The sequence below is a fragment of the Eurytemora carolleeae genome, unplaced genomic scaffold (assembly GCF_000591075.1).
Source record: "Eurytemora carolleeae unplaced genomic scaffold, Eaff_2.0 scaffold241, whole genome shotgun sequence".
In the NCBI taxonomy this organism is placed as follows: Eukaryota; Metazoa; Arthropoda; class Copepoda; order Calanoida; family Temoridae; genus Eurytemora; species Eurytemora carolleeae.
In genome coordinates this window covers 74051-97335 of record NW_019396172.1, presented here as the reverse complement: position 1 = coordinate 97335, position 23285 = coordinate 74051, and the positions used below count along the sequence as shown (strand labels likewise).

At 32.7% G+C, this 23285-nt stretch overlaps 3 protein-coding genes across 3 annotated transcripts in view; all 3 read right to left on the bottom strand.

The window, feature by feature from the left end:
* The window catches only part of LOC111697123 (NFX1-type zinc finger-containing protein 1), a 22334-nt gene extending 3189 nt beyond the window's left edge, over positions 1-19145 (bottom strand). The window contains exons 1-15 of the mRNA XM_023467014.1: positions 19086-19145; positions 17963-18136; positions 17417-17535; positions 16833-16999; positions 15903-16023; positions 15122-15213; positions 14667-14749; positions 13948-14224; positions 13076-13205; positions 12679-12808; positions 11111-11253; positions 10464-10563; positions 10021-10135; positions 9321-9569; positions 8738-8851 (exon numbers count right to left, since the gene is read on the bottom strand). Of these exons, the coding sequence (XP_023322782.1) occupies positions 8738-8851; positions 9321-9569; positions 10021-10135; positions 10464-10563; positions 11111-11253; positions 12679-12808; positions 13076-13205; positions 13948-14224; positions 14667-14749; positions 15122-15213; positions 15903-16023; positions 16833-16999; positions 17417-17535; positions 17963-18114 (1992 nt within the window). The 5' untranslated portion in view covers positions 18115-18136; positions 19086-19145. The remainder of the gene's footprint in view (positions 1-8737; positions 8852-9320; positions 9570-10020; positions 10136-10463; positions 10564-11110; positions 11254-12678; positions 12809-13075; positions 13206-13947; positions 14225-14666; positions 14750-15121; positions 15214-15902; positions 16024-16832; positions 17000-17416; positions 17536-17962; positions 18137-19085) is intronic.
* LOC111697134 (serine/arginine repetitive matrix protein 5) lies at positions 19128-21760 on the bottom strand. The gene is made up of 3 exons (XM_023467029.1): positions 21655-21760; positions 19895-21346; positions 19128-19813 (listed from the first exon to the last, which is right to left on the bottom strand). The coding sequence occupies exons 1-3, from the start codon at positions 21693-21695 to the stop codon at positions 19423-19425; spliced, it is 1884 nt and encodes a 627-aa protein (XP_023322797.1). The 5' UTR covers positions 21696-21760; the 3' UTR covers positions 19128-19422.
* The window catches only part of LOC111697122 (RNA demethylase ALKBH5-like), a 25773-nt gene continuing 24185 nt past the window's right edge, over positions 21698-23285 (bottom strand). The window contains exon 9 of the mRNA XM_023467013.1: positions 21698-21725. Within this exon, the coding sequence (XP_023322781.1) occupies positions 21698-21725 (28 nt within the window). The remainder of the gene's footprint in view (positions 21726-23285) is intronic.

Below are 23285 nucleotides of genomic sequence, written 5' to 3'. Positions count from 1 at the left end.
CCCCAAATACGCCCCTGAAATAGAATATCATGAATCATAATATTTTGGTTTACTATATTCATGAATCTAATATCTTGCAATTTTCCGGTAAATTATCCTGAACCAAGTATGATGACAAATATGCATATTTGAATATGCTGAACCAGGGAGTATAGAGATATATAGAGCTTCCAGCGACTAACAGTGTTTAATATTGCACATTCACTGACCAACTAATTCGGGTAACAGAAATATTATTGCTTTTACTCCAGAAGATCAACAGCAATACCCATAACACGTTGGAATACGGAGACGACATAAATCAAAAAAACATGAAAACCTCCTGGAAACTCTAGATTTTACTGATCCAGGGGGTGGGAGCTGAGCCTCTGATGATAACAAACCAAATTTGGAGTTGAACCCTCTACTATAAAACTACTCTGAGGGCTAAACACTATTATCTTCACTCCATACTAATATGTAAATACACAAGTATATTAGTACCAACTTACCAAGGGCGGAACTAGTTTTCTCAGAAATAGGCAATATATGCCTTCATGTTTAATACTTTCAATTAACATATACAAACTGGGTGTCTTAGAATACATTTTAAACTGGCAGTTACCAACTATAACACGTTTGTTGTATTTGATAATAAAATATCTTCCAAGATTATTAGCGGATTTTTTCACGTTAACTTAAAAACCGAACACAATGTGGTTCATGACTGCCAATGTTTATTCATTCTCAATTTTAACGTTTACCCTGTATTTTCACAAAGAAGAGTACTGTTCTAGTATTTTGATACACCCCGAATGTTCTTTTAAGAAAAGGCTTTGAAAAGTATGCACTTACTTTTGACAAGGCCTAGCTGTCTAACTGCCTAAGTACATTGTTCATTATCTCATTATGTTCTTGGCTATATATATAATGTTTCAAGCATAATTATACCCTTCTTTTTACGCATTGGATAAATTTGAAAACGTTCAAGATATCACAGCTGTAGAGGGTAAACCAGATTTAGTGAATTTCTTAAATATTATCAAAATATTGACAGTTTCTAGATTCCACCCTGTGTTGCCCCTTTTTCTAAACCTTAATACAATATAACTAACTTTATATCTTCAATTTTTAAAATCATGTTTCTAACCCTAGTCTGTAGCATAGGCAACCTTAATATAAAACTTTGAGTCATCGAGATATAAAATACATGTAAACTCTTCTAAACTTGGAGTAGGAATAGTGTGAAACTAGAGATATAAAATAAATGTAAACTCTTATAACCTTGGAGTAGGAAAATTGTAAAACTAGAGATATAAAATATATGTAAACTTTTCTAAACTTGCGAGTAGTAATATTGTAAAACTAGAGATATAAAATATATATAAACTCATCTAAACTTGGAGTAGGAATATTGTAAAACTAAAGATATAAAATACATATAAACTCTTCTCACCTTGGAGTAGGAATATTGTAAAACAGAGATATACAACATATATAAACATCTAGAAATATAAAATATTTACGTACTCTTCTTACCTTGGAGTAGGAATATTGTAAAACAGAGATATACAACATATATAAACATCTAGAAATATAAAATATTTACGTACTCTTCTTACCTTGGAGTAGGAATATTGTAAAACAGAGATATAAAATACATGTAAACTCATCTAAGCTTGGAGTAGGAATATTTGAAAACAAGAGATATAAAACATATATAAACATCTAGAAATATAAAATATTTACGTACTCTTCTTACCTTGGAGTAGGAATATTGTAAAAACACCTAGAGGTATAATATCTATATAAACTCTTCTAAACTTGGAGTTGAAAAATTGTAAAAAAAACACTTAGAGATGTAAAATAAGTGCAAAGCAATGACATTAATTTAAAGTTTTAGAATTTATCTCTTTAGAAAATATATTTATAAATACTCCAAGAATTTAATCTGATTCCACCATTAATCAATATCATGATACCTATGAATTTAACGGCTACAATACCCGGAAAAGAACGTCCCCCCTTCTTTTCTTATCATTTTAAAAACTGATCAAACAAACAAAAAGCATCTTTTCCTTCTCTTAATTTAAGGGAGGACTGATATTATCATTGTTAAGTGACCCTCAGACAAATAAAAAAGTAGCATTTTCGATTCACATCGGTACCTTGTAAACCATTATTTAAGTAACATTGAATAAGAAATATATATAGAATAGAATTGAATTGCATTATTTCATGTTTCCTATTTTTTCATATTTAATACAACTATAGACAAAATCACAAAGAATAGAAGATTGCTTTATAGTTTTAGTATTCCAATTTCTTTGACTTACAGCCTGCAAAGCACCCCTATTTAGGACAAAATTAAGATGAATAACAGAAACAATTTTTAAAATTAAAAAAAAATTAGTCTGAAAACCCTCAAAAAGAATTCTTCTAATTTGTAACAAAAAACAGTACACAATGTTAACCGAACAATTGATGAGGGGGCCATGGTAGATGATAGGAATTATTTGTTTATCAACCATTCCTAAGTAACTTTATGCTAAAGTGTCGGACCGACTCTTGAATTTTAAATCTTAAGATGGAAAAGTATAAATTACTTTGAACTAAAATTGAATATGAATTATCCTCTCGTCTCATGTTACGCATCTTCCTCACTCGTAACGTGACGCAGTTTGACGCACGTACAATAAATGCATTAAAAGGATGCCACTCTCCCTGTATCCGCCTCAAACCAATCAATATTTTAATTAAAAGCGTCAAGAATTTTGGATAATCTCAACAAACATCAAATTTGCAGTAAATGCCTGCCTACATGGTGTACCAAAAAAATTGGAACATTTATTCAGTTTCTATTTTAAACATCATAATCACACTGAGCTATACAAAAGAAGGTCTTTGTGACATCGTAGCTCCTTTAGTTTCAATTTTAGGCCCAAGGATGAGGAAAGTGCATGTAACCGGTGACATAAATTCTTTAATTCTTCAATAGGAGGAATTATGATTGAAAACATGTAAAATCTTGCAAATATTTTACTTTAGTTTGACTGACTTGACGTGTGATTTACAAATGGCCTATTTGTGTATATTTTCAAAAATATCTTAATACACAATTTTGTTTAGACCTTACTATTCACTTTTATTGCAGCTCTGGATATAAGGATTTTAAAGTCTTTATGTACGTGTGGAGACGATTCGTCCTGGCAAAGGCAGTACAAGTACAGTTCGTGTTGTACCGTACAATATCATGTCCTGACAAGGACAACAACTAGAAAAAGAACAGACTAAAGTTAGTTAAATGTTAAAATGACAAGTTTGCCTCAAACTAAAATGTTCCTAATCTTTTTACCTTTGCAACCCAATACCGTAGACATTTGAGATTTCAAACAATGAATGCTGCTAAACTAATTGATCTAAGTTTGAAATATTAAAGATTTACACCATTAGATTGCAAAGATATAGGGATTCGAAAATTTGAGTTTGAGACTAGAACTCAGTTTCTTTATGCGGCATTGGGACAACGCGACGTTGTGGTCTCATAGCGTCTCTAATTTTAATTTTACACTCAAGTATGGGAAAAGCTAATTTATCCAGTTACATAGAGGATAAACAAGAGGAGTAGAAAATTGAAAACATAACATATTTCAATATTACGCAAAATTTATTTTAGTTGGACGTGATAAATAAACCAGCAAAAATCTTCGCGTAATTTTTTTTTTATTATAAAGATTTATTCACACACAAAGATATAAATACATATATAAATGGTTGTTGTCGGATAGGAACAATATTCTGACGATGAACAGATAGACACCGGAATAACCCTCAAATCAAAATCGATAATGCAGAAAACTCTTTATTTCCTAAAAAAAAAAAAATTGANCAGGGATAGAATAAGTCTAGATACAGGATACAGGGATACAATCAACCTAGATACAGGGATAGAATAAGTCTAGATACAGGATACAGGGATACAATCAACCTAGATACAGGGATAGAATAAGTCTAGATACAGGATACAGGGATACAATCAACCTAGATACAGGGATAGAATAAGTCTAGATACAGGATACAGGGATACAATCAACCTAGATACAGGGATAAAATAAGTCTAGATACAGGATACAGGGATACAATCAACCTAGATACAGGGATAAAATAAGTCTAGATACAGGATACAGGGATACAATCAACCTAAATACAGGGATAGAACAAGTCTAGATACAGGATACAGGGATACAATCAACCTAGATACAAGGATAGAATAAGTCTAGATACAGGATACAGGGATACAATCAACCTAGATACAGGGATAGAATAAGTCTAGATACAGGGATACAATCAACCTGATACAATCAAATTTGCATGTGAAATCAAATCTACAGGAGCTACGAGGTAAAAAATCAGTACCAGTAATTTTGCTTAAATTTGACCTTATCCTTACTTCTAGATTCAAGTGTTATGGTTTAGATATGAAAATGTATTTGAGTCAAGATTAGTATCAACAATCAACGTAAAACGTAAATGCATTGTTAGATATAAGATTAGGACGGGTTTAAGCATGATATAGTTTCAATACTCCTGTACAGGGGCATAAACAGGGTTAGGGGGGAGGCTACAGGATCTGAGTAGCCTACCCGGGATAAGTGAAAAATAAGACCCTAGGGGGTATCAAGTCCCCCAACAGAGGCTTCTCTTCTCCCCCCCCCCCCCCTGAAAAGTTGAGAAATGGTAACCCCACCTCGACAAATTCCTGTATACGCCCTTGCCCCTGAGTATGAAAAGGTTAAGGTTCTATTTTCTAAACTATGACCCTAGATGACATCTGCTGGAGTGTATTCAGAGTACGTTACGAGGCAAAATTCAAAATATCAACACACATTTCAATTCAATCGCTTTTGGTCTATATTTTAACCATTTGAAGTTTTTGGTCTATATTTTAACTATTTACAGTTTTTGGTTTATATTTTAACAATCTACAGTTGTTGGTCTATATTTTAACAATTTACAGTTTTTGGTTTATATTTCAACTATCTATAGTTTTTAGTTTATATTTTAACTATCTATAGTTTTTGGTCTATATTTTAACTATCTACAGTTTTTGGTTTATATTTTAACAATCTACAGTTTTTGGGCTATATTTTAACAATCTACAGTTTTTGGTTTATATTTTAACTATCTACAGTTTTTGGTTTATATTTTAACAATCTACAGTTTTTGGGCTATACTTTAACAATCTACAGTTTTTGGTTCATATTTTAACTATCTACAGTTTTTGGTTTACATTTTAACTATCTACAGTTTTTGGTTTATATTTTAACTATCTACAGTTTTTGGGCTATATTTTAACTATCTATAGTTTTTGGGCTATATTTTAACAATCTACAGTTTTTGGTTTATATTTTAACTATCTACAGTTTTTGGGATATATTTTAACAATCTACAGTTTTTGGGCTATATTTTAACTATCTATAGTTTTTGGTTTATATTTTAACAATCTTTAGTTTTCGTCTATATTTTAACCATCTACAGTTTTTGGTTTAGTTTTGGTTTATATTTTAATTTTGGTTTATATTTTAACAATCTTTAGTTTTCGTCTATATTTTAACCATCTACAGTTTTTGGTTTAGTTTTGGTTTATATTTTAACAATCTACAGTTTTTGGTTTATATTTTAACAACCTATAGTTTTTGTCTATATTTTAACCGTCTATAGTTTTTGATTTATATTTTAACAATCTATAGTTTTCGTCTATATTTTAACCATCTACAGTTTTTGGTTTAGTTTTGGTTTATATTTTAACAATCTACAGGTTTTGGTCTATATTTTAACTATCTACAGTTTTTGGTCTATATTTTAACTATCTACAGTTTTTGGGCTATATTTTAACTATCTACAGTTTTTGGTCTAACTTTTAACAATCTACAGTTTTTGGTCTTTATTTTAACTATCTACAGTTTTTGGTCTATATTTTAACTATCTACAGTTTTTGGTCTAACTTTTAATAATCTACAGTTTTTGGTCTTTTTTTAACTATCTACAACTTCCAAAGTTTTCTTTTTTTACTTTTTTACAAAAACAGAATAAATAAAGAAAGAGAAAAGTTATATTTGTGATCGAAAGTTACAACTTGCCAGGGATAAAGACTGTTGAATCTGCGTATATTTTCAGTTAATTAAATTTAATTTTGTACATCATAACAAAGCTTTTTATTACGAATAATAAGTAAAAATGTACAGAAGTGCATTGAATTTTTGGTTAGATTATCAGAAATGCATTTCATGTTTTCCATTATTTACTGATTAGTAAACATTTTCCGGGAAAAATTGTTTACAAAGACGGCTATACAACAACAACAAAACATTATTATTAACATTATCGTTAAATACGACTAAATGTTTGATTCACTAGTATTGTGAGTAAATAAACCATGACCGATCGATTTAATGTACAAATATGATAATAAGATCATTCTTGGCTGGCAACTTTTCAGTTGGCAAAAATCGGTTCAGTTGAGATGAACCCGTTTTCAGGAGCATGTAATTTCCTAATAAGTCATTGGCCTTGGCATCCCTTCTTAAAAAATAGTATTCCCTTCTTAATTTAGAAAGATATTATGATTAAATGATTTTTAAAAGGAAAACCAGGAACAATTCCCCCCCCCTTCAAATCAGGTCAAATCTCCGAAAGATAAGATAAATAAAAAAATGAGTTAAACTCCTTAAAGCAATTAAAAATGGTTTTATTAGCCTTCAAAATGTACTGTGATATGCCAAGAACTATATCTGTTGTCCAATCTGTAAAATCTATGACTAGAGCCATATCTGGTTAATCTATGGCTAGAACTTCTGCTGTCCTATCTGTATAATCTATGTCTAGAACTATATCTGTTGTCCTATCTTTATAATCTATGTCTAAAACTATATCTGTTGTCATATATGTATAACCTATGTCTAGAACTATATGTTGTCCTATCTGTATAATCTATAACTAGAACAATATCTGCTGTCCTATCTGTAAAATCTATGTCTAGGAGCATGAGTTCCTTGAATGATCTTGCATTAAGGATGAGACTGAATTCTGAAAGATAAAAATTAGATACAGAAAGCAATCTTCCGCCCACTCTTGTCTGATCTAGAGAAGGGGCGGAGTCGGGGGCGGAGCCATGGGTTGGGGGGTCTTGGCAATGTTATTCTACAATCTACACATAAGGATAATTTTAGTTTGGCAACTTCATGACTCCTTTGTAACAATTTGGAATCCCATTATTACTTCCTAATTATCAAATTATCTTGAGACAAAAAGTGACATGAACTTTAATATTTTCAGATCTTAACTTTGTATTTCTCATGATGATATCAGTTTAAATTCTCCAAAACACATTTGTTCTTCTATATATAAACTATCAAAATATAATATTTTTGTTTTAATTTGTTAAAAAGGGTTGAAAAGGATAAATCTTAGATTTTGGGAACAAGAACTACAGAATTTTCAAGCAAATATTACCAAAAATGAAAAAAGATGTATTTATAACAATTCTTATAAGTACGAGAATGAACATTATACAATGTATTCTTAAAAATCATAAAGATCAACAAAAGTTGAAATATTGTAATAACTATGATACTTTATAATATCCAGATTGGGAACCCAGCGTGACCTAGGCAGATCATAGTTAGTCCCATTAGTTGTCCTAAATCATAATTTTAGCTATTTTTCCCGTTTAAAGTCGACCCACTCAACTTGAAATCTCAAAACCAAGCTAAGAACATTCACGTGGGTCTTTCGAGTTCCCTAATCAAAATTTGAGGAAAATCGGTTTAGGGGTTCCTGAGTTATGATCGGACAAACAAACAAACAAAAAACAGAAATTACAACAGTAATATATAGAAATGAATAAAAAGTTATAGATTAATAAGTAATGTGTTGCTGAAAGGGTTTAAACAGGTTTGATTAAATAATGATGATACGCTGACACGGAGAATTCAATCCTTTTGTTAAATTATACAATGTCATAAAGGTATATTGTACACTGAAAATACAACATACACATCTATTACTAGATGTGTGATTCAGGAATTTTAAACAGTTTTTGATCAAGCATTTCGAGTTGTAAAATATATATTACAGAGTTACCCAAATATTAAAAGAATTTTTGGTCGGTAATCAGGTTTAAAATCACATGACCGCAGTAGTTTAAATTTCAATCTTGTAAATATATTTAGTGGCCGGTGATCCTGTATTGTTAAGAAAAAAATGGCCTCTGTAAAGTTTACATTGTAATGTACGTATTCTGAAATCCAGTTCTATGTATACTAAGCTATGTAATTTTTATTAATCTCTATAATAAGGCTCTTCGCTCATATATATATAAATATATTATTTATCATTTATATTTGTCTAAAGCAAAATTACATTAAACAATATAAAAGTTTACAAACTAATACTCTTTTCTCTGAATATCGCATTTTAAAATTGACAGGGTTTGCCAAAAAAGGTGCAATACAAGACTTTTAGCATGAGTATAGTTCAGCTATTCAGAGGTGGTTTTCAGAAAAGGGGTTTCTTGGTCCCAGTCTAGTGTTTTTCGTTTTCTAAAAATGTGGTATGATGACAGTACAGCAAGGCTTGATAAATTTTCACACATTGCTTTGAAACTAACACTGGGTTTGCAGAACTTACGCAGTTTCTTTAGAATCGCCTTATTTGATGGTGAGATATATCCTCTTGAGCCGATTTCAAAAGGATGAACAGACACATCCCTTGTAAGGACGGATATCCTAGAAGGCTGTATGCCTTGAAGAACTAGATATTGAACAAGTGCTACACAAAACTCTGCCTCGAATTTGTTTGTTCTACTGCCACCCTAGAATATAACATTTTGAAAAACCATACAAGTATAGGGGCCAAGCCAGATCCCACACCAAATTTGGGCCTAAACTGTCAGTAAACATAGGAGTGATCCTGGAACAATGATGCAAATTATCTGTTTCATAACATAATTTTGTCTTATTTGGTGTCTTAGAGAAATAAACTTAAAATAATTTCCAATGCTAATAAGTCTGTTAAGAAAAATTGCCTTTTTTCTAGTATTGCGAAACCAAGGAGTTGTAATAGGAAACGTATTATCGGTTCAAATATCGATCAGAACAAAATTATTAAACATTAAAATTTCAATTGGCCAATATTAAATTTTCTTTTGTGTTTTGTTTTTATCTGAACATTATTATTTTGTCTTTTGTGTTTGAATATAAATACATAACTACTATAAATTAATTGGCTCCTTCCAACTTTCCCAAATGTCTGAACAATCCCTTTTTAATACGAGCTAATACCTGAGATTGGTGTTCAGCATGTAAATGATTGATGAAGAAGAGCGGAGAAACTAACCCTGGAATCCGTCCTCTCCGTTCTACCTCCGGATGGTTTCGGAGACCTGGATATATCGGAGACAGGAGAGAAGAGAGGAGAGGAACCATCCTGTGCTGGGTTAAAAGACAGGAGAAGGGGAACCCACAGATAATCAATCTCTCAAACAGAGATATGTCATGAGATTCAGACTTGGCAAGTTCAGGAGATCCAACCTACAAAAAAATTATTCAAATTTAAAAAAATTGCATTTTTGTTTTAAATTACATTTTTAACCGATTAGAATGGCTTAGTTTACTTCCTAATTTAACATGTGTACTTTCAAAAAGGGACTGCAAGCGTAATTTCAAGTATCCATCATTGCATTGAGGCAATGCCCAATTCTCATCTCATCTCATCTCATCTCATCTCATCTCATCTCATCTCATCTCATCTCATCTCATCTCATCTCCTCTCATCTCATCTCATCTCATCTCATCTCATCTTAAAACCTTTATTCTGTATGTTTTCTCTGCAGTAGAATTGCGCAAGTCACTTGAGTAGAGAAACCACAATTAACGTCACTTGATCTTAAAATTACTTGAAATTACACTGACACAGTCGAGTCCCTTAAATAACACAAAGCTCGCCGCTAATTTGTGTGAAATGAATTGTCTGTAGTTGTACCTGTGGTCTAAGCTGTTGATGGTCCCCTATCATGATGATATGCGTAGAGGAAGGGGGGATGGAGGCAATCAGCTGACTCTCCATCATCTCCCCGGCCTCCTCCACCAGAACTATTCTAGGGTTAGAGATGGGCATAGTTTTCGTTGTCGAACGAAATTGTGTCCATCAGGAAAATTAACGATCTATGAACAAACTAAGGGATAGTTCAGAAAAATAAAAAAACTATTGTCTTTTCTAAATGTTTTTTTGTGAACATATTTTCGGAATCGTTTGTGAACAAACAATTTTACAAAACGAACGAATTCACTGAACGAACGTACAATTTAAAAACGAACAAAAAGAAGGAAAATGAAAAAAGATTCAGCTGTCGAAAGTATTCAAATTTTACTAAACAACAGAAAAACACGAACAACAAACGAGTTGCTGAATGTGCCCATCTCTACTTTGGGTTAAGCTGGTGGAGGAGTTGACGGTGTTTAGCAGCTCCAGTACAGGTTGTTCCAATAATATCTGCTCCTTGGCAAACCAGTCGACCCTCCCCGGCTGCAATATACAGTCTTTTATTTTTTAAACGTAGATTTACACGGAATTATCACATTAAAACTAAAAAAGGAAACCGGTTTTGGTTAAAAAGCTTGAAGAAGTACAAGGTAAATAAATGTCTATTCTCTGTCTAGTATGGACCTGCACAGTAAATAGATGTTTTCAAATCCTTGCCATAAACTGACAAAGGGATAATTACTTGATTCCCTAGTTCTATTTATCCAGAGATGGTATTTAAAGAAATTGAGCCGCGGTTTAAATCCGCCAAAATCCGCCAAAACCCGGTTTAAATTTAGCGCCGGCTTAAATCTTGAAACATTTGATACAATTTTAAGTGGAACCAACCATATTTAACCCGCGGCTTAAATTTAAACCGCCGCTCAAATTCTTTAAATTCGGCCACTGGTTATACTATAACCAGGCGATATCGAAGAATTTAATTAATTGATAGATCTGCATTAGATGGAGATCAATACATGCGCTTGATCTCGAGATTCATAACACACAAGTTCTCCCCTCAAAATATTTACTTAATAACTAACCATACCCGTTAAACTTCGGAGTTGTTGAATTAAACCATGATGCAGAGAAATATCTTCAGATGAAGCTGAACCCTGCTCTGCTAGTCTTAAGTTTAGATCATGTAGAGCTGATCTTAGCTCTTTCTCCTTCCAGTAGGCTCCTTGATTTCTGGTTCATGCAAGTTCTTCCTAATGAGTAACGAATTTATGAAAATCAGCATACGCTAAATTGAACTTTTTAAAGATCTAAATATCAATTGTTAAGTGACCAGAGGCCAAATTTTAAGAATTTGAGCCGCGGCTCAATTATGGTTGGTTCCACTTAAATTGTATTCAATGTTTCAAGATTTAAGCCGGCGCTCAATTGAAAGCAGTTTTTGTCGAACTTCAGACGCGGCTAAAATTCATTAAATTCGGACTCATGGATGTGCGTCAGTTTCAGGCCCGTTTCTCAACATTCAAGGTTTTTGACCTTTATGAGACCACAAAGATATAAAATGTTTTATTCAAAAATTATATGCTTGATAAGTTTGCGGTTTTTACAATTTAAAAATTTTTATTCTCACCAAAAATATAATCCAACACGATTTTTCAAAACTATTGGTCAACTCATTCCAAAAGTTCGTTTTACATAATGTATGTAATGAAAGAAAACTTATTGAACATCAAACTCTTAAATAGGAAAACATCTCAGATTACACATTTTAAAATTCTTTTAGATCACTTTTTTAACCTGACAAACTTGGAATGTTTAAAAACATGCTAGAATGTTTAAAAACATGTTAGAATGTATAATAACATGTTAGAATGTTTAAAAACATGTTAGAATGTTTAAAAACATGTTAGAATGTTTAAAAACATGTTAGAATGTTTAAACATGTTAGAATGTTTAAAAACATGTAAACGGTGTCTATTAATATAGTGTTATCTCATTAATAAGATACAAACACATTTTTCCTGTTTGGACCAAATATTTTTTTAATTTGTCAGGAATAATAAAGAAAAGTTTGCATTCCTGATGGCTCCTTGATTTCTGGTTCATGCAAGTTCTTCCTAATGAGTAACGAATTTATGAAAATCAACATACGCTAAATTGAACTTTTTAAAGATCTAAACATAAATTGTTAATTGACCAGGGATGTGCGTCGGATTCAGGCCCGCTTCTCAGCATTCAGGGTTTTTGACCTTTATGAGACCACAAAGATATAAAATGTTTTATTCCAAAATTGTATGCTCGATAAGTTTGCTGTTTTTACAATTTGAAAATTTTAATTCTCACCAAAAATATAAACCAAAACGATTTTCCAAAAAACTCATTCCAAAAGTTCGTTTTGGTCATTTTCTTTGTTTAGAGAGAAAAAATTTACATAATGTAATGAAACATTAAACTCTTAAATAGGATAACATCTCAGAATACACATTTTAAGATTCTTTTAGATCACTTTTTAACCTAACAAACTTGGAATGTTTAAAAACATGTAAACGATGTCCATTAGTATAGTTTTATCTCATTAATAAGATACAAACACATTTTTCCTGTTTGGACCAAATATTTTTTTAATTTTTCAGGAATAATTAAGAAAAGTTTGCATTCCTGAGCGCGGCATCTCTTCGATATCCTAGTATAGAGTTGAGAGTATAGTTCTCCAACAGATCTGATTTAGACCTGGAGCCAAGACGAACAATTCTCCGGGTATACCGTAAACCAGACTCAAGAAACTCATCTTAACCAGATAATCACATTTTCAAGGTTTTATTATTTAGATCAACAATTTAAAATGTAGGTGCAAAGCTGAAGTATGGAATGAGTTTAATTAAAGTTCATGTTAACCTAGGACTAGGCGTTGCTCAATGATTCAAGCCATGCAAATATTTTGAGATTAATGTAGTGGCAATGCAGAATAAACGCCAGCTAAAGTTTACACTTAACACATAGCAAAAGATTCAATGAATTAATCAACGTATTCTTTTTTCAAGTGTTATCATTGTCCCTAGAGCAGCATTGGTATAGCAGATAACAAGGACCGGAGTAGAACTTGTCCTGGTCCATAAACTTCTATTCTCCAGTAGTACCTGGACCAGAAGGGAACCAAGAAACGATTTCCCTGTTCCAGGAGGACCCTGAGCAGTTATATAAAATCAAAATGGTGATCATGTACAATGTACATATATATTATATCTATATATAAATTTGGCTTGTCTGTTTGTGTGTCTGTCTGTCTGTTTGTATCCAATAAACGTCAAAACGGCTGAACCGATCGGGCCCAAATTTTTTGTGGGACATCTAGGGACCCCAGGGAAGGTTTATGAATGATCAAAATTTCAAATATTTGTCTCCATCAAAATTCGATCTTCATTAAATTTTTGAAAATTTTGAAAATCCACGAAATTTTTTTGTGAAAATCCGCGAATTATTTTTGTTTTGTTTTACGATGTACACAAAGAGAACATGTTCACAATTAATTTAGAAGATGGGCGCGAAGCGCCCTCTATATTTGGGAGAAATACAGTGAGACCCATAAAACTATGGAAGAGAAGAAGGATAACTATTAAACTCAAGTTGTTATATCCACAAAGCCTCATCAACATAAAACACAGTAATTGTGCAATGTACACAGACCCTTTAGAATTAATTCACGCTAATGGCAAAACAATTTGATTTAAAACAACATCAAATAAACATAAGAATGCTTAAATGGAATCTTTCATTTCCACATTTTTGCGGGTCCCACTGCATGTTTTTAGTTGTGAATTTTTAGTTTTGTGCAAACCATTAATTTTTTCAATATTAACCAACTAGCCCCGCCACCCTCCGGGCCCTCCACTACCTCCGAAAATCTACACGAATTATCCAGCTTTGTACCTGGATAAGGCTGACTTCTTGGGTTAGAGCATTTTTTAGAGCTTCAGCTTGAGATTTTTCAAGACCAGAGATTTGAGATTCTTCCAGGTCGGAGATTTGAGATTCTTCCAGGTCGGAGATTTGAGATTGGTTTGATAATGATTTTTGACATTCTATAGGTTCACGTTTTGGAAAGTTATTAATAACTGGGGTTTCAGAACAGGAAGTTTTCAGATTAGGGTTGTTTCGGAGATATTTGTATTCTCCACTAGCTTTGAAGATCTGGAGACTTGAAGATCTAAGAATAGTTTCAAGTTTACAAGAAGAAAATTAAAAACATTTTGGCATTTTTAAAAATGGCGCACCCTTGGTTAAATCAGCTGATGTTTTCAGGTATAATCAATAAAGATAACAAATGTTCAAGGTTTGTAAAACATTTCCCATATTTGTTTTTTTCTTATCGAAATCCATATTTGAATAATCTTTAAACACATAACCCTATTTTTACGAAATACAAAGAAACTGAACACTTGACACAAACTCTAATTTTCTCTGTAACCTGATGTCGTATACCTTTAATATTTCAAGCTTTAAATGCTATAAATTGATCTACAATTAGTTGTAATTTCTAATATATAAAGGGATTAGAAAACTAAATGTTGTGGCAAGAAATCAGTTACTCTAGTTGTCAAAAATAAAAATAAACCTGTTTGATTATGATAAAGATACAAAATATATACCCTGGGGACGAGGCTGAGGAAGAACTGTGTTTTGAGAGAAGAAGTTTATGAACTTCGTCAACTGTCAGGGCGGATTCAGATTTCTTATAAAGGATTTCAATCCATGAAATTTATGTATGCTTTTCTTAGGATAAGAATATAAGAAGACCAGTCCTCATAATTAAAACTAGTTTTTAATCTTGAATCCTTCTCTTCTTTCTATCTGCTTTTATATGAAGTAGAGTTATACATTTTAAGTCATAACTGAAATGCGAACTGAGTTCAAAATCATAAATTTGTAAATATTTAAATGCGTCTATTGTAATCGGATCGCATGGGGGAAAAATCTTTAGGTCATTAGACTCAATTTAAATTAGTTCTTAGCTCAATTCTTACAATAAGACAAACATTGCTCCACGGATAAAAATGTTCATCCTATGGAAATATAGATATCTATTTCATTGGATTAAACTTCCCTGGAAGGAATTGTGTAAATATTTTAGACAATTCAGAGACAAGGTTTCAGTTTTGCTTAAATACTCAGGCTCTAGGATTTTAGGGTCTTTACCTAAATATAACAAAACATTTTTCATTTAAAATACAGATAGATTCAGAAAACTCTGAAATAAGAAAACGACTTTTAGAATCAAGTTTTAACTTTAAGAAGTCCCATAAGCATGAGACATATCAATTGTTCAGTGTGAACAGATCTATTTTACTTAATTAGTGATTTAAAAAGTGTGTGGTAACACATACGATTAAGTACTGATATAATGTCGTCTTCCTATTCCATTGTTTTCTGGTTATCACTGTATTAAAAAAAAATCTTTGTTACATTGGATTATCAAAATGTTAACGAAGATTTAACAATTTATGGCGTGAGTGGTCACTATAAGCTAACCATAAATCTTAGATTTTAATTTGTGTTCGCAAATATTTTTTTCTTTCTAATAAATAAGTATACATACACTCCAAATTAAAGTTGTTGTTTAAAATTAACCGTCCAAAAATAAACAAAACATATTTAACAATCATTTCCAGTTGCGAGTACATTGATAAAACTTTTAAATTAATGTCGTCTTTGTTCTTTCTTTTAATAGATGTTTTAGCAATGAAATATTGTAAATCAACTACGAATTAAGTATATTTTGTAGCGATATTTCACCATTTCAACAAAAACGAAGAAGTCAATCAATTTACTATTTTCTGGTTACTACACCACATTATGTTGTTTACTAACAACCAGAGAAAAAAAACCTGAGTTGATTATGTATCTGGGTAGAGGACCAGGACAGTTCTTCATGTTCTTTAGAATATTTAGATGATGCTTGTACGCTTCTAAGTACACTGTGTACTTATACACACTGTACTCCACATCCTAGGTACATAGATACTAATAGATGTACGCTTCATAGTACACAGTGTGCTTTAACACACTGTACTCCACATCCTAGGTACATAAATACTAGTAGATGTACGCTTTATAGTACAGTGTGCTTGAACACACTGTGCTTTACACCCTAGGTACATATTTACCTATAAATGTACGCTTTATAGTTAACGGTGTTCTCCTAGGTATATTAATAATTGTAACAAAGTTGTAATCTCTGTTTGTCTGTCTGTCTGTTTGTTTTATTGTCCGATCATAACTCAGGAACCCCTAGACTGATTTGCCTCAAATTTTGATTGGGAAACTCGGAAGAACCACGGAAATGTTTTTAGCTTGGTTTTAAGATTCTAAGTTAAGTGGGAAGTAAAGCTAAAATCTTTATTTACGACAAAGCGTACTCTATACTCTGTACTCTGAATCCTATTCCATCTATAAAATAAAGAAGACATTCGTATTTATATATGTTGTCTATAGCCGGCCAAACCGTTGGACCGATTGGGTTGAAATTTTTGTGGACACTCATGGAAGACCGGGAGGTGTTATAGGCTAAAAAAATTCGATTTTTTTTCAAAATAATTTTTAACAAATATTTTTTTTTTTAATTTTTAATTTTTTTTTCACGGGCAACGCCGGGCCCTTCAGCTAGTGGTACATAAATACTAAAAACTGTAATTTTCTGATTGAGCCGTGTACTGTACTTTTGAATTTAAGATAGGCAATATATGTATGTAAATAAGGTTTCAAAAAATAACTATGATTGAAAAATAAATCTTGATCGACCTCTACTAATCACCTACCTTGAGTAATTGACCGTCTAGAACCTGTACCCGGAGCAGAGCTGGTTCTGAACCTTGTTCCCCAGAACAGAGAACCAAAGACTCAGGTTCCAACCTGAAACCAGAACTCCGAGAGAGGAGAACCAGAAGAGAACCAGGGAGAAGCTCTTCTAGGCTGGAACTGTGATCTAGATTTCACAGGTTTGTATCCAATGTCAAAAAGTACAGGAAGAACTTGGGAGACGACATTCAATACTTGCAGGGTTGCACACAAAGAATAAACTTTATTGACGATATCAAGGCATAAACTTTAACTGAAACGATCTGAAGATTTAGTTCTGCTTTAAGAAGTCTTTATATTATTCAATAAATGATTTAAGGGAAAAGAAAAAGATTACAGTAATGTGAATGTAAGAAAAACTTGGAACAGTCGTCTTTAAGTCTCATCCTTTGTGAGTATCCCCGTGTATTCTATTCAGAAGAGCTAAAGTTTTCCCCATGATAATTTGGGTTTAAAATTAATTATAGTTTGGACAATTAGATAGATAAATTGTAAAATTATCCGGCTTATCCTATAAATAATGAAATGTATCGTGTTTGGGTACCTTTGATCTGAACCTTGTATCCCACAGCTGTATCGTAGAATCTGGATACAACAGTACCCCGTCCGATACAGATCAAGTTCTCATCTGAACCTGTTCTTAGTAACCCTTGCAACCCTTTCCTAATGTAGAGATGGGATAAAATTAACCCCGGATATGATCTGGTAGGGGGGGGGGGGTTCTACCCCTCCCCCGCTACAAATTAAGTTGACAATCCCTTTTTTAATAAAATTATATTTGATTATAAAAATTTGTATTGGAATTTTCTTGAAGCTAGATTAAATGCCTTCTAGAGAGTTTGATGGAAATTCTATAACTTGAAAACTATTCAATAAATACCTAATACTTATAAACTTAAAACCATAATCATTATTAGCATTACCAGCAAAAACTTATGAACAAAGAAAAAATAAACCAATTGAATTTTTTTTAGATTAAAAGAAACGGACTTATCAATGTTAAAAAATGAAATAAAACCTTTATTTTGACTACTGACCAGTGCATTAATGTATTATCATGTTCAATGCATTGAGAAATCTACATCTATACCTCAATGGACGTTGGAAATCTTCATTCAAAAGAAAATATTGTTTTCTTAAATATTTTACATCTTCTGCAACTCCCACACCTTCACCTCCTCCAACTCCATCATCTCCTATATATTCAGCCTCCTGAAGGAGGGATTGGATCTGTAATTCCATGTCGTCTATTCAGACAAAAGACCTGAAAAATATAAAGAATTGTTTCTTTTTTTAGTTTTTGGGTTTGTCTTTAAATATTAATGGGTTTTGACTTTTAAAGTGTGCATAGGAATCTGAAGATGTTTTTAATTAGTAAAAATCGTGCGCTCTATAAGTTCACGTTGCACGTCAAACTAAAGTAAGATTTAAAAATGTGTGCGTAAAATCAAAACTAGAAGAGCTACAGTGATAACCAGAAAACTCTGGAATAGTAATACGACATTTAATATCAAGTTATCACTTTAAAAAGCGCAATGGCATGAGAAACAGTTTTTATGCAATGTAAACAGACCCATTTCAATAAATTAGTGATTTCATAAGTGTCTAGTAAATTATTTGCTTTGTAACAACATGAAATACAATAAAGTTATACTATAATATCGTCTTCCTTTTCAATTATTCTCACCCTGGCCTGGGGGTCATTGGGCGGTTAATAGGTTTTTTGTTTTCCTTAATCCAACAAATTGGGGTACAGTGAGAACCAGAAATATCTGGATAGGACACATTTGGCATAAATAATAAGTGATTTCATTTCTTACTACAGGCCTTGTATAAACATCAAATACGGTTAAATTTTGCTTTAATGTCGTCTTCCTATTCTACTTAAGTGTTCTGGTTCTCACTGTTAGTGAGCATTTTTAAACAGGTCAATTGTCATTTATGAATTCCTTGTCCAACTTGTAAATTAAGATAAAAATATTCAGAACTTGTAAAAAGAAAATAAGACTTTACGACACAATGTGCGTCTTAGATTGTGGACTACCAATACCACTTTTTCTATTTAGCAAAAAACTTGAACTTGAAAGAAAATTGGTCCATTTAAGTTTCAGTTTCTCGAATAGTTTCAAAACGAATCGAAAACGATGTACAAGTGCTAGACCGTTATGTCCATGTAACTCTATAAATGATTTACAATATGGTGAATTACTCGCCATCAAACACTGCCAGCGAATCAATACATTTTAATTCCTGAATCTGAAATTAAGAAAAATGGTTTATTCAATAATCATGTGTATTTAAGTATACAGTGCATGACAAATATATGCAAAGGTTTAAAAAAATCAAATATTTTAAACAAAACTAAAACAAAATATTTCGATAAAAATGCTAATCTTTAATTTTCAGTGCGTTTGGGACAGTGTCAAAAATTACATAAAACACGCACATAAGCTCTTGTTAAACAAGACTAAACGGCATTATTGTGGCTAAACCAAAAGGGTTTTCTTTCTCGACTATTCTAAAAATTCAATTTTTGTGTATTTTGTGGATTTATTTCTCGACTTTCCTGCGGATTAGATCAGCTAAAGAACTTCTCTTCTTTTCAGTTTCTTTGCCATTCCTTTTCTCCTCCTTCGACCTGCTTCGCTCCTTCTTCCCAGTCGGACTTCTGTCCTTCCGTCTCTCATTCTCCTTGCTTGCTGCGCTTCTGCTTTTGTTTTTATTGGTACTTCTACTTCTATTCCTGTTTCTTTTCATGCTCTTGCTCCTGCTCCGGTTTCTGTTCCGGCTCCGGCTCCTGCTCCGTTTCCTGGTTTTGCTTAAACTCCTGTTTCTGATTTTGTTCATGATCTCGTCTTTGCTCCGTTCTCTTTTTGATCTAGGTTTCGGTGACGGAGAATTCTTTTCTCCGCGACGTTTGTCTCCTTTCTTGGAATCAATCCTGAAAAAAATGTAAGAATGAAAAACTAAAAAACATTTTTAAATCAGTTTTAAATTTAAGAAATTATATCCCGACCCTTACCTCTTTTTTATTGCTGCAAGGAGTTTACTCTCTACCTCATCTTCGGATCCGCTTTCCTCTTCTACCTTTCTATACTCCTTTGTTCTCTTCTGTTTCTTAAAATCGGATGGATTTTCATTCTTATCCTTCTTTTCTGACTTTGATTCATCCCTTTTCTCTGATTTTGATTCATCCTTCTTCTCTGACTTTGATTCATCCCTTTTCTCTGACCTAGATTCATCCCTTTTCTCTGTCCTTGATTCATCCCTTTTCTCCGACCTTGAATCATTCTTCTTCGGCGTCCGTGATTCATCCTTACTCTCCATTCTTGATTTTTCCTTTTTCTCCGACCTGGATTTGTTCCTTTTCTCTGACCTAGACTGATCATTCTTCTCTGTCATTGACTCATTTTGTTCTCTTCGTTCATTCTTCCCAGATTTAGTCTCCTTTCCCCGAATGCCTCCATCTTCCTTCAGTTTCTCCAACTTTGCTCTGATCATTTTCTTCTTTCTCTCAACCTTGAGTTTCAAAATTGTTTCTGTGGTTGTCTCTTCATTCTTCATTATTTTCGTCCTCACCTCTCGCGCGATAATGTCCAATGCATTTATAGTTTTCGAACCATACTCCTTATCCTTGGACATATTTCGAACCAGATCTTTCAGATCATTCAGTTCTTTTCTTAGATCTCCCACTTCACTGCGTAATGAGTCTTTACTTCTCCGCTCCAAATGTTCAATCTCCTTCTCTAGATCCAATTCGGAGTCGGAGTCCAGAACCTTTTTCATGGAGGATGATTTTTTCTTCCCTCGGCGGGTTTGGGAGGTTCTCTCTGGAGAGGAGTCGGAACTTGAACTTGAACCTGAAGACAGTTCTCCCTCTTCTAGTTTATCCTTCTTATCTCTCAGCTTTTCTCTGGATCGACTCTTTGGAGCTGATTGTGAAATCATCTGTTTAAGTTTCTCTTCTAATCCCGTTTTCTCCGGGTTTGTAGACTTTCTCTTCAGGGAACCTGAGATTTGAACTAATCTTCGGTGTTTCTTACTCTCTGGACTGGAGCTGGAATCCTTTCTTCTCTTCTCACCTTTTCCTTCTTTATCCCTCGAGATTCTTTTCTCCTCATCGGCCTTCCTTTGAGACCTGGAAGCATCAGGCGATCGGGATTTCTTCCTGACGTCTGGGTCCATATTTCTTCCTCTAGAAGAAGATCTCCTTCTCCTGACAACCCCTCCTGCTTGATTTCTATCCGTGGATCTAGACCTAGAAATTCTCCGTCTCAAGGATCGTGGAGGGGCGTGCTTCCATCTTGGAGGAGATTTAGATCTTCCTCTCCAGGCAGATCCAGGACCTGGTCGTGTCTTTTTCAACTCTTCTGTACGCCGAACCTCCGCCAATTCATCAATGGTCATCCGAGGCGCGTCCTCGGGAACATGGCGGAGGATTAGAACAGCACGACGGGCCTCAGTATCCTCAGGTCTAATGACAAATACTTTAATTCTTATAACTCAACTTATACTAAATATCAGTTAAAAATCCAGTACAGAAGTAATAAAAATTCTTCATTGATCCAAATTTTGAAATCTAATTTAAAGATAATTGAAAAATTAAAACCTATTATTGAATAATCAAGAAATTCGAAAGAAAACCAGCATCTATGTCTTATTGAACCTTAAGATAAAATCTGCGAATTATAAATAAAAGACAAATAAATAATCAATGCAACCCAATAAATCTGGGTTGAGGTGTCAGAAAATAACAATATTATTTTTACAACTAATTTCTACCTGACACAGTGTGTGATTTCATCTGCCGCGAACCCTGTCATGGTTAAAACACATCCTCTCCATACTGGCACCTCAAGTGCAGACAAATCAAATCAAATCAAATCAAATCAAATCAAATCAAATCAATTCAATTCAATTCAATTCAATTCAATTCAATTCAATTCAATTCAATTCAATTCAATTCAATTCAATTCAATTTAATTCAAATCAAAGTTTCTGTTGTGAATATGATAATCTTATGAGGAAAAAAATGTAATAATGGAAATTCTTAAACGAGATGAAATAATCTTGATGTATTCTTTAACGAAGGCCGCAGGCCTGAGTTAAAGAATGCATCAAGATTATTTCATCGAGTTGAAGAATTCCATTATTACATTTTTATCCTCATAAGATTATTATTATATCATATTTGTGAGGTTCCATGGGCACATACCCAAGAAATTATATTAAAAAATAATTCTGGTGAAATCCAACTATTTCAAGTTGGAACAGTTCACATTATGAAAGATTGCAAATAAGTTTTATGCTCTTGTTCTGACTAACACTGTTTTTTAAATTTTCTAATGTTAAAATGTTAAAAACCATTTTATATGTAAAAATTGGTTATTAATTTGAAAGTAATGCATGTGGTGTGATTGTTTCCTTAGTTCAGTTTGTTTTAACAATTTCTAATGATTTTGCTTGTTTTTTTCAAGTTGATACAACATTTAGATACAGCATGTTAAATGTGCCCTGAGTTTTTTTTTAGATGGGGAGAAAGTATTGTAGTGGGTTGTCTTAATCTACTAAACAAAATTGTGAAATCATTTACAGAAGAAATCATTTCCTGGATATTAGATCCTAAATCTTCCAAAAAGATGAGATTAACTAGTAAGAATCAGTTCGACATGAACTGATAAAGATCTTTGTCTTTTATTCATGAATCAAGATTTACTGGTTTGTTTTCATGGCTAGACCCACTAAAAGTTTGTGACACTAGTATTTCAATGATAAATTTTTATAAACTAACTTTTTCTGGTTTTGATTGTGGTTTCACTTTATCATCTCGAGCTATGCGAGATACTGTGACTGCTTACTCAGGCTGAGGTACTTTAAAACTTTATAATAAAGTATAAAACAATTAATTGAAATTTTGAAGGCATGACAAACCTTTCCATTTTTGAAATGCTCTGACCGCACTATTACAAATATGCAGAGATTTGCAAAATCTCACCAAACTTGGTTTGGAATGAAGAAAAACTAAAATGCAGTGCTAAGATCCCATTAAAAATTTGTGACACTAGTATTTCAATGATAAGGTTTTATAAAATTAACTTTTTTTGGTTTTGATTGTGGTTTCACTTTATCATCTTGAGCTATGCGAGATATGGTGACAACTGACAGAGACTGAGGTACTTAAAAATTAGTTGTAGCTGTAGGGTGGGGGGCAAATCGACCTCTTTATTCTGTCTAATTTTTTTAATAATTACAAATGAATTTGGAATTTTGGAAACCCTTTTTAATATAAAGTGAAAAAACAATTGATTGAAATTGTGAAGACATGACAACCTTTCCATCTTTGAAAATCTCTGACTGTACTATTACAAGTATGCAGAGATTTGAAAAATCTCGCCAAATCTGGTTTGCAATGA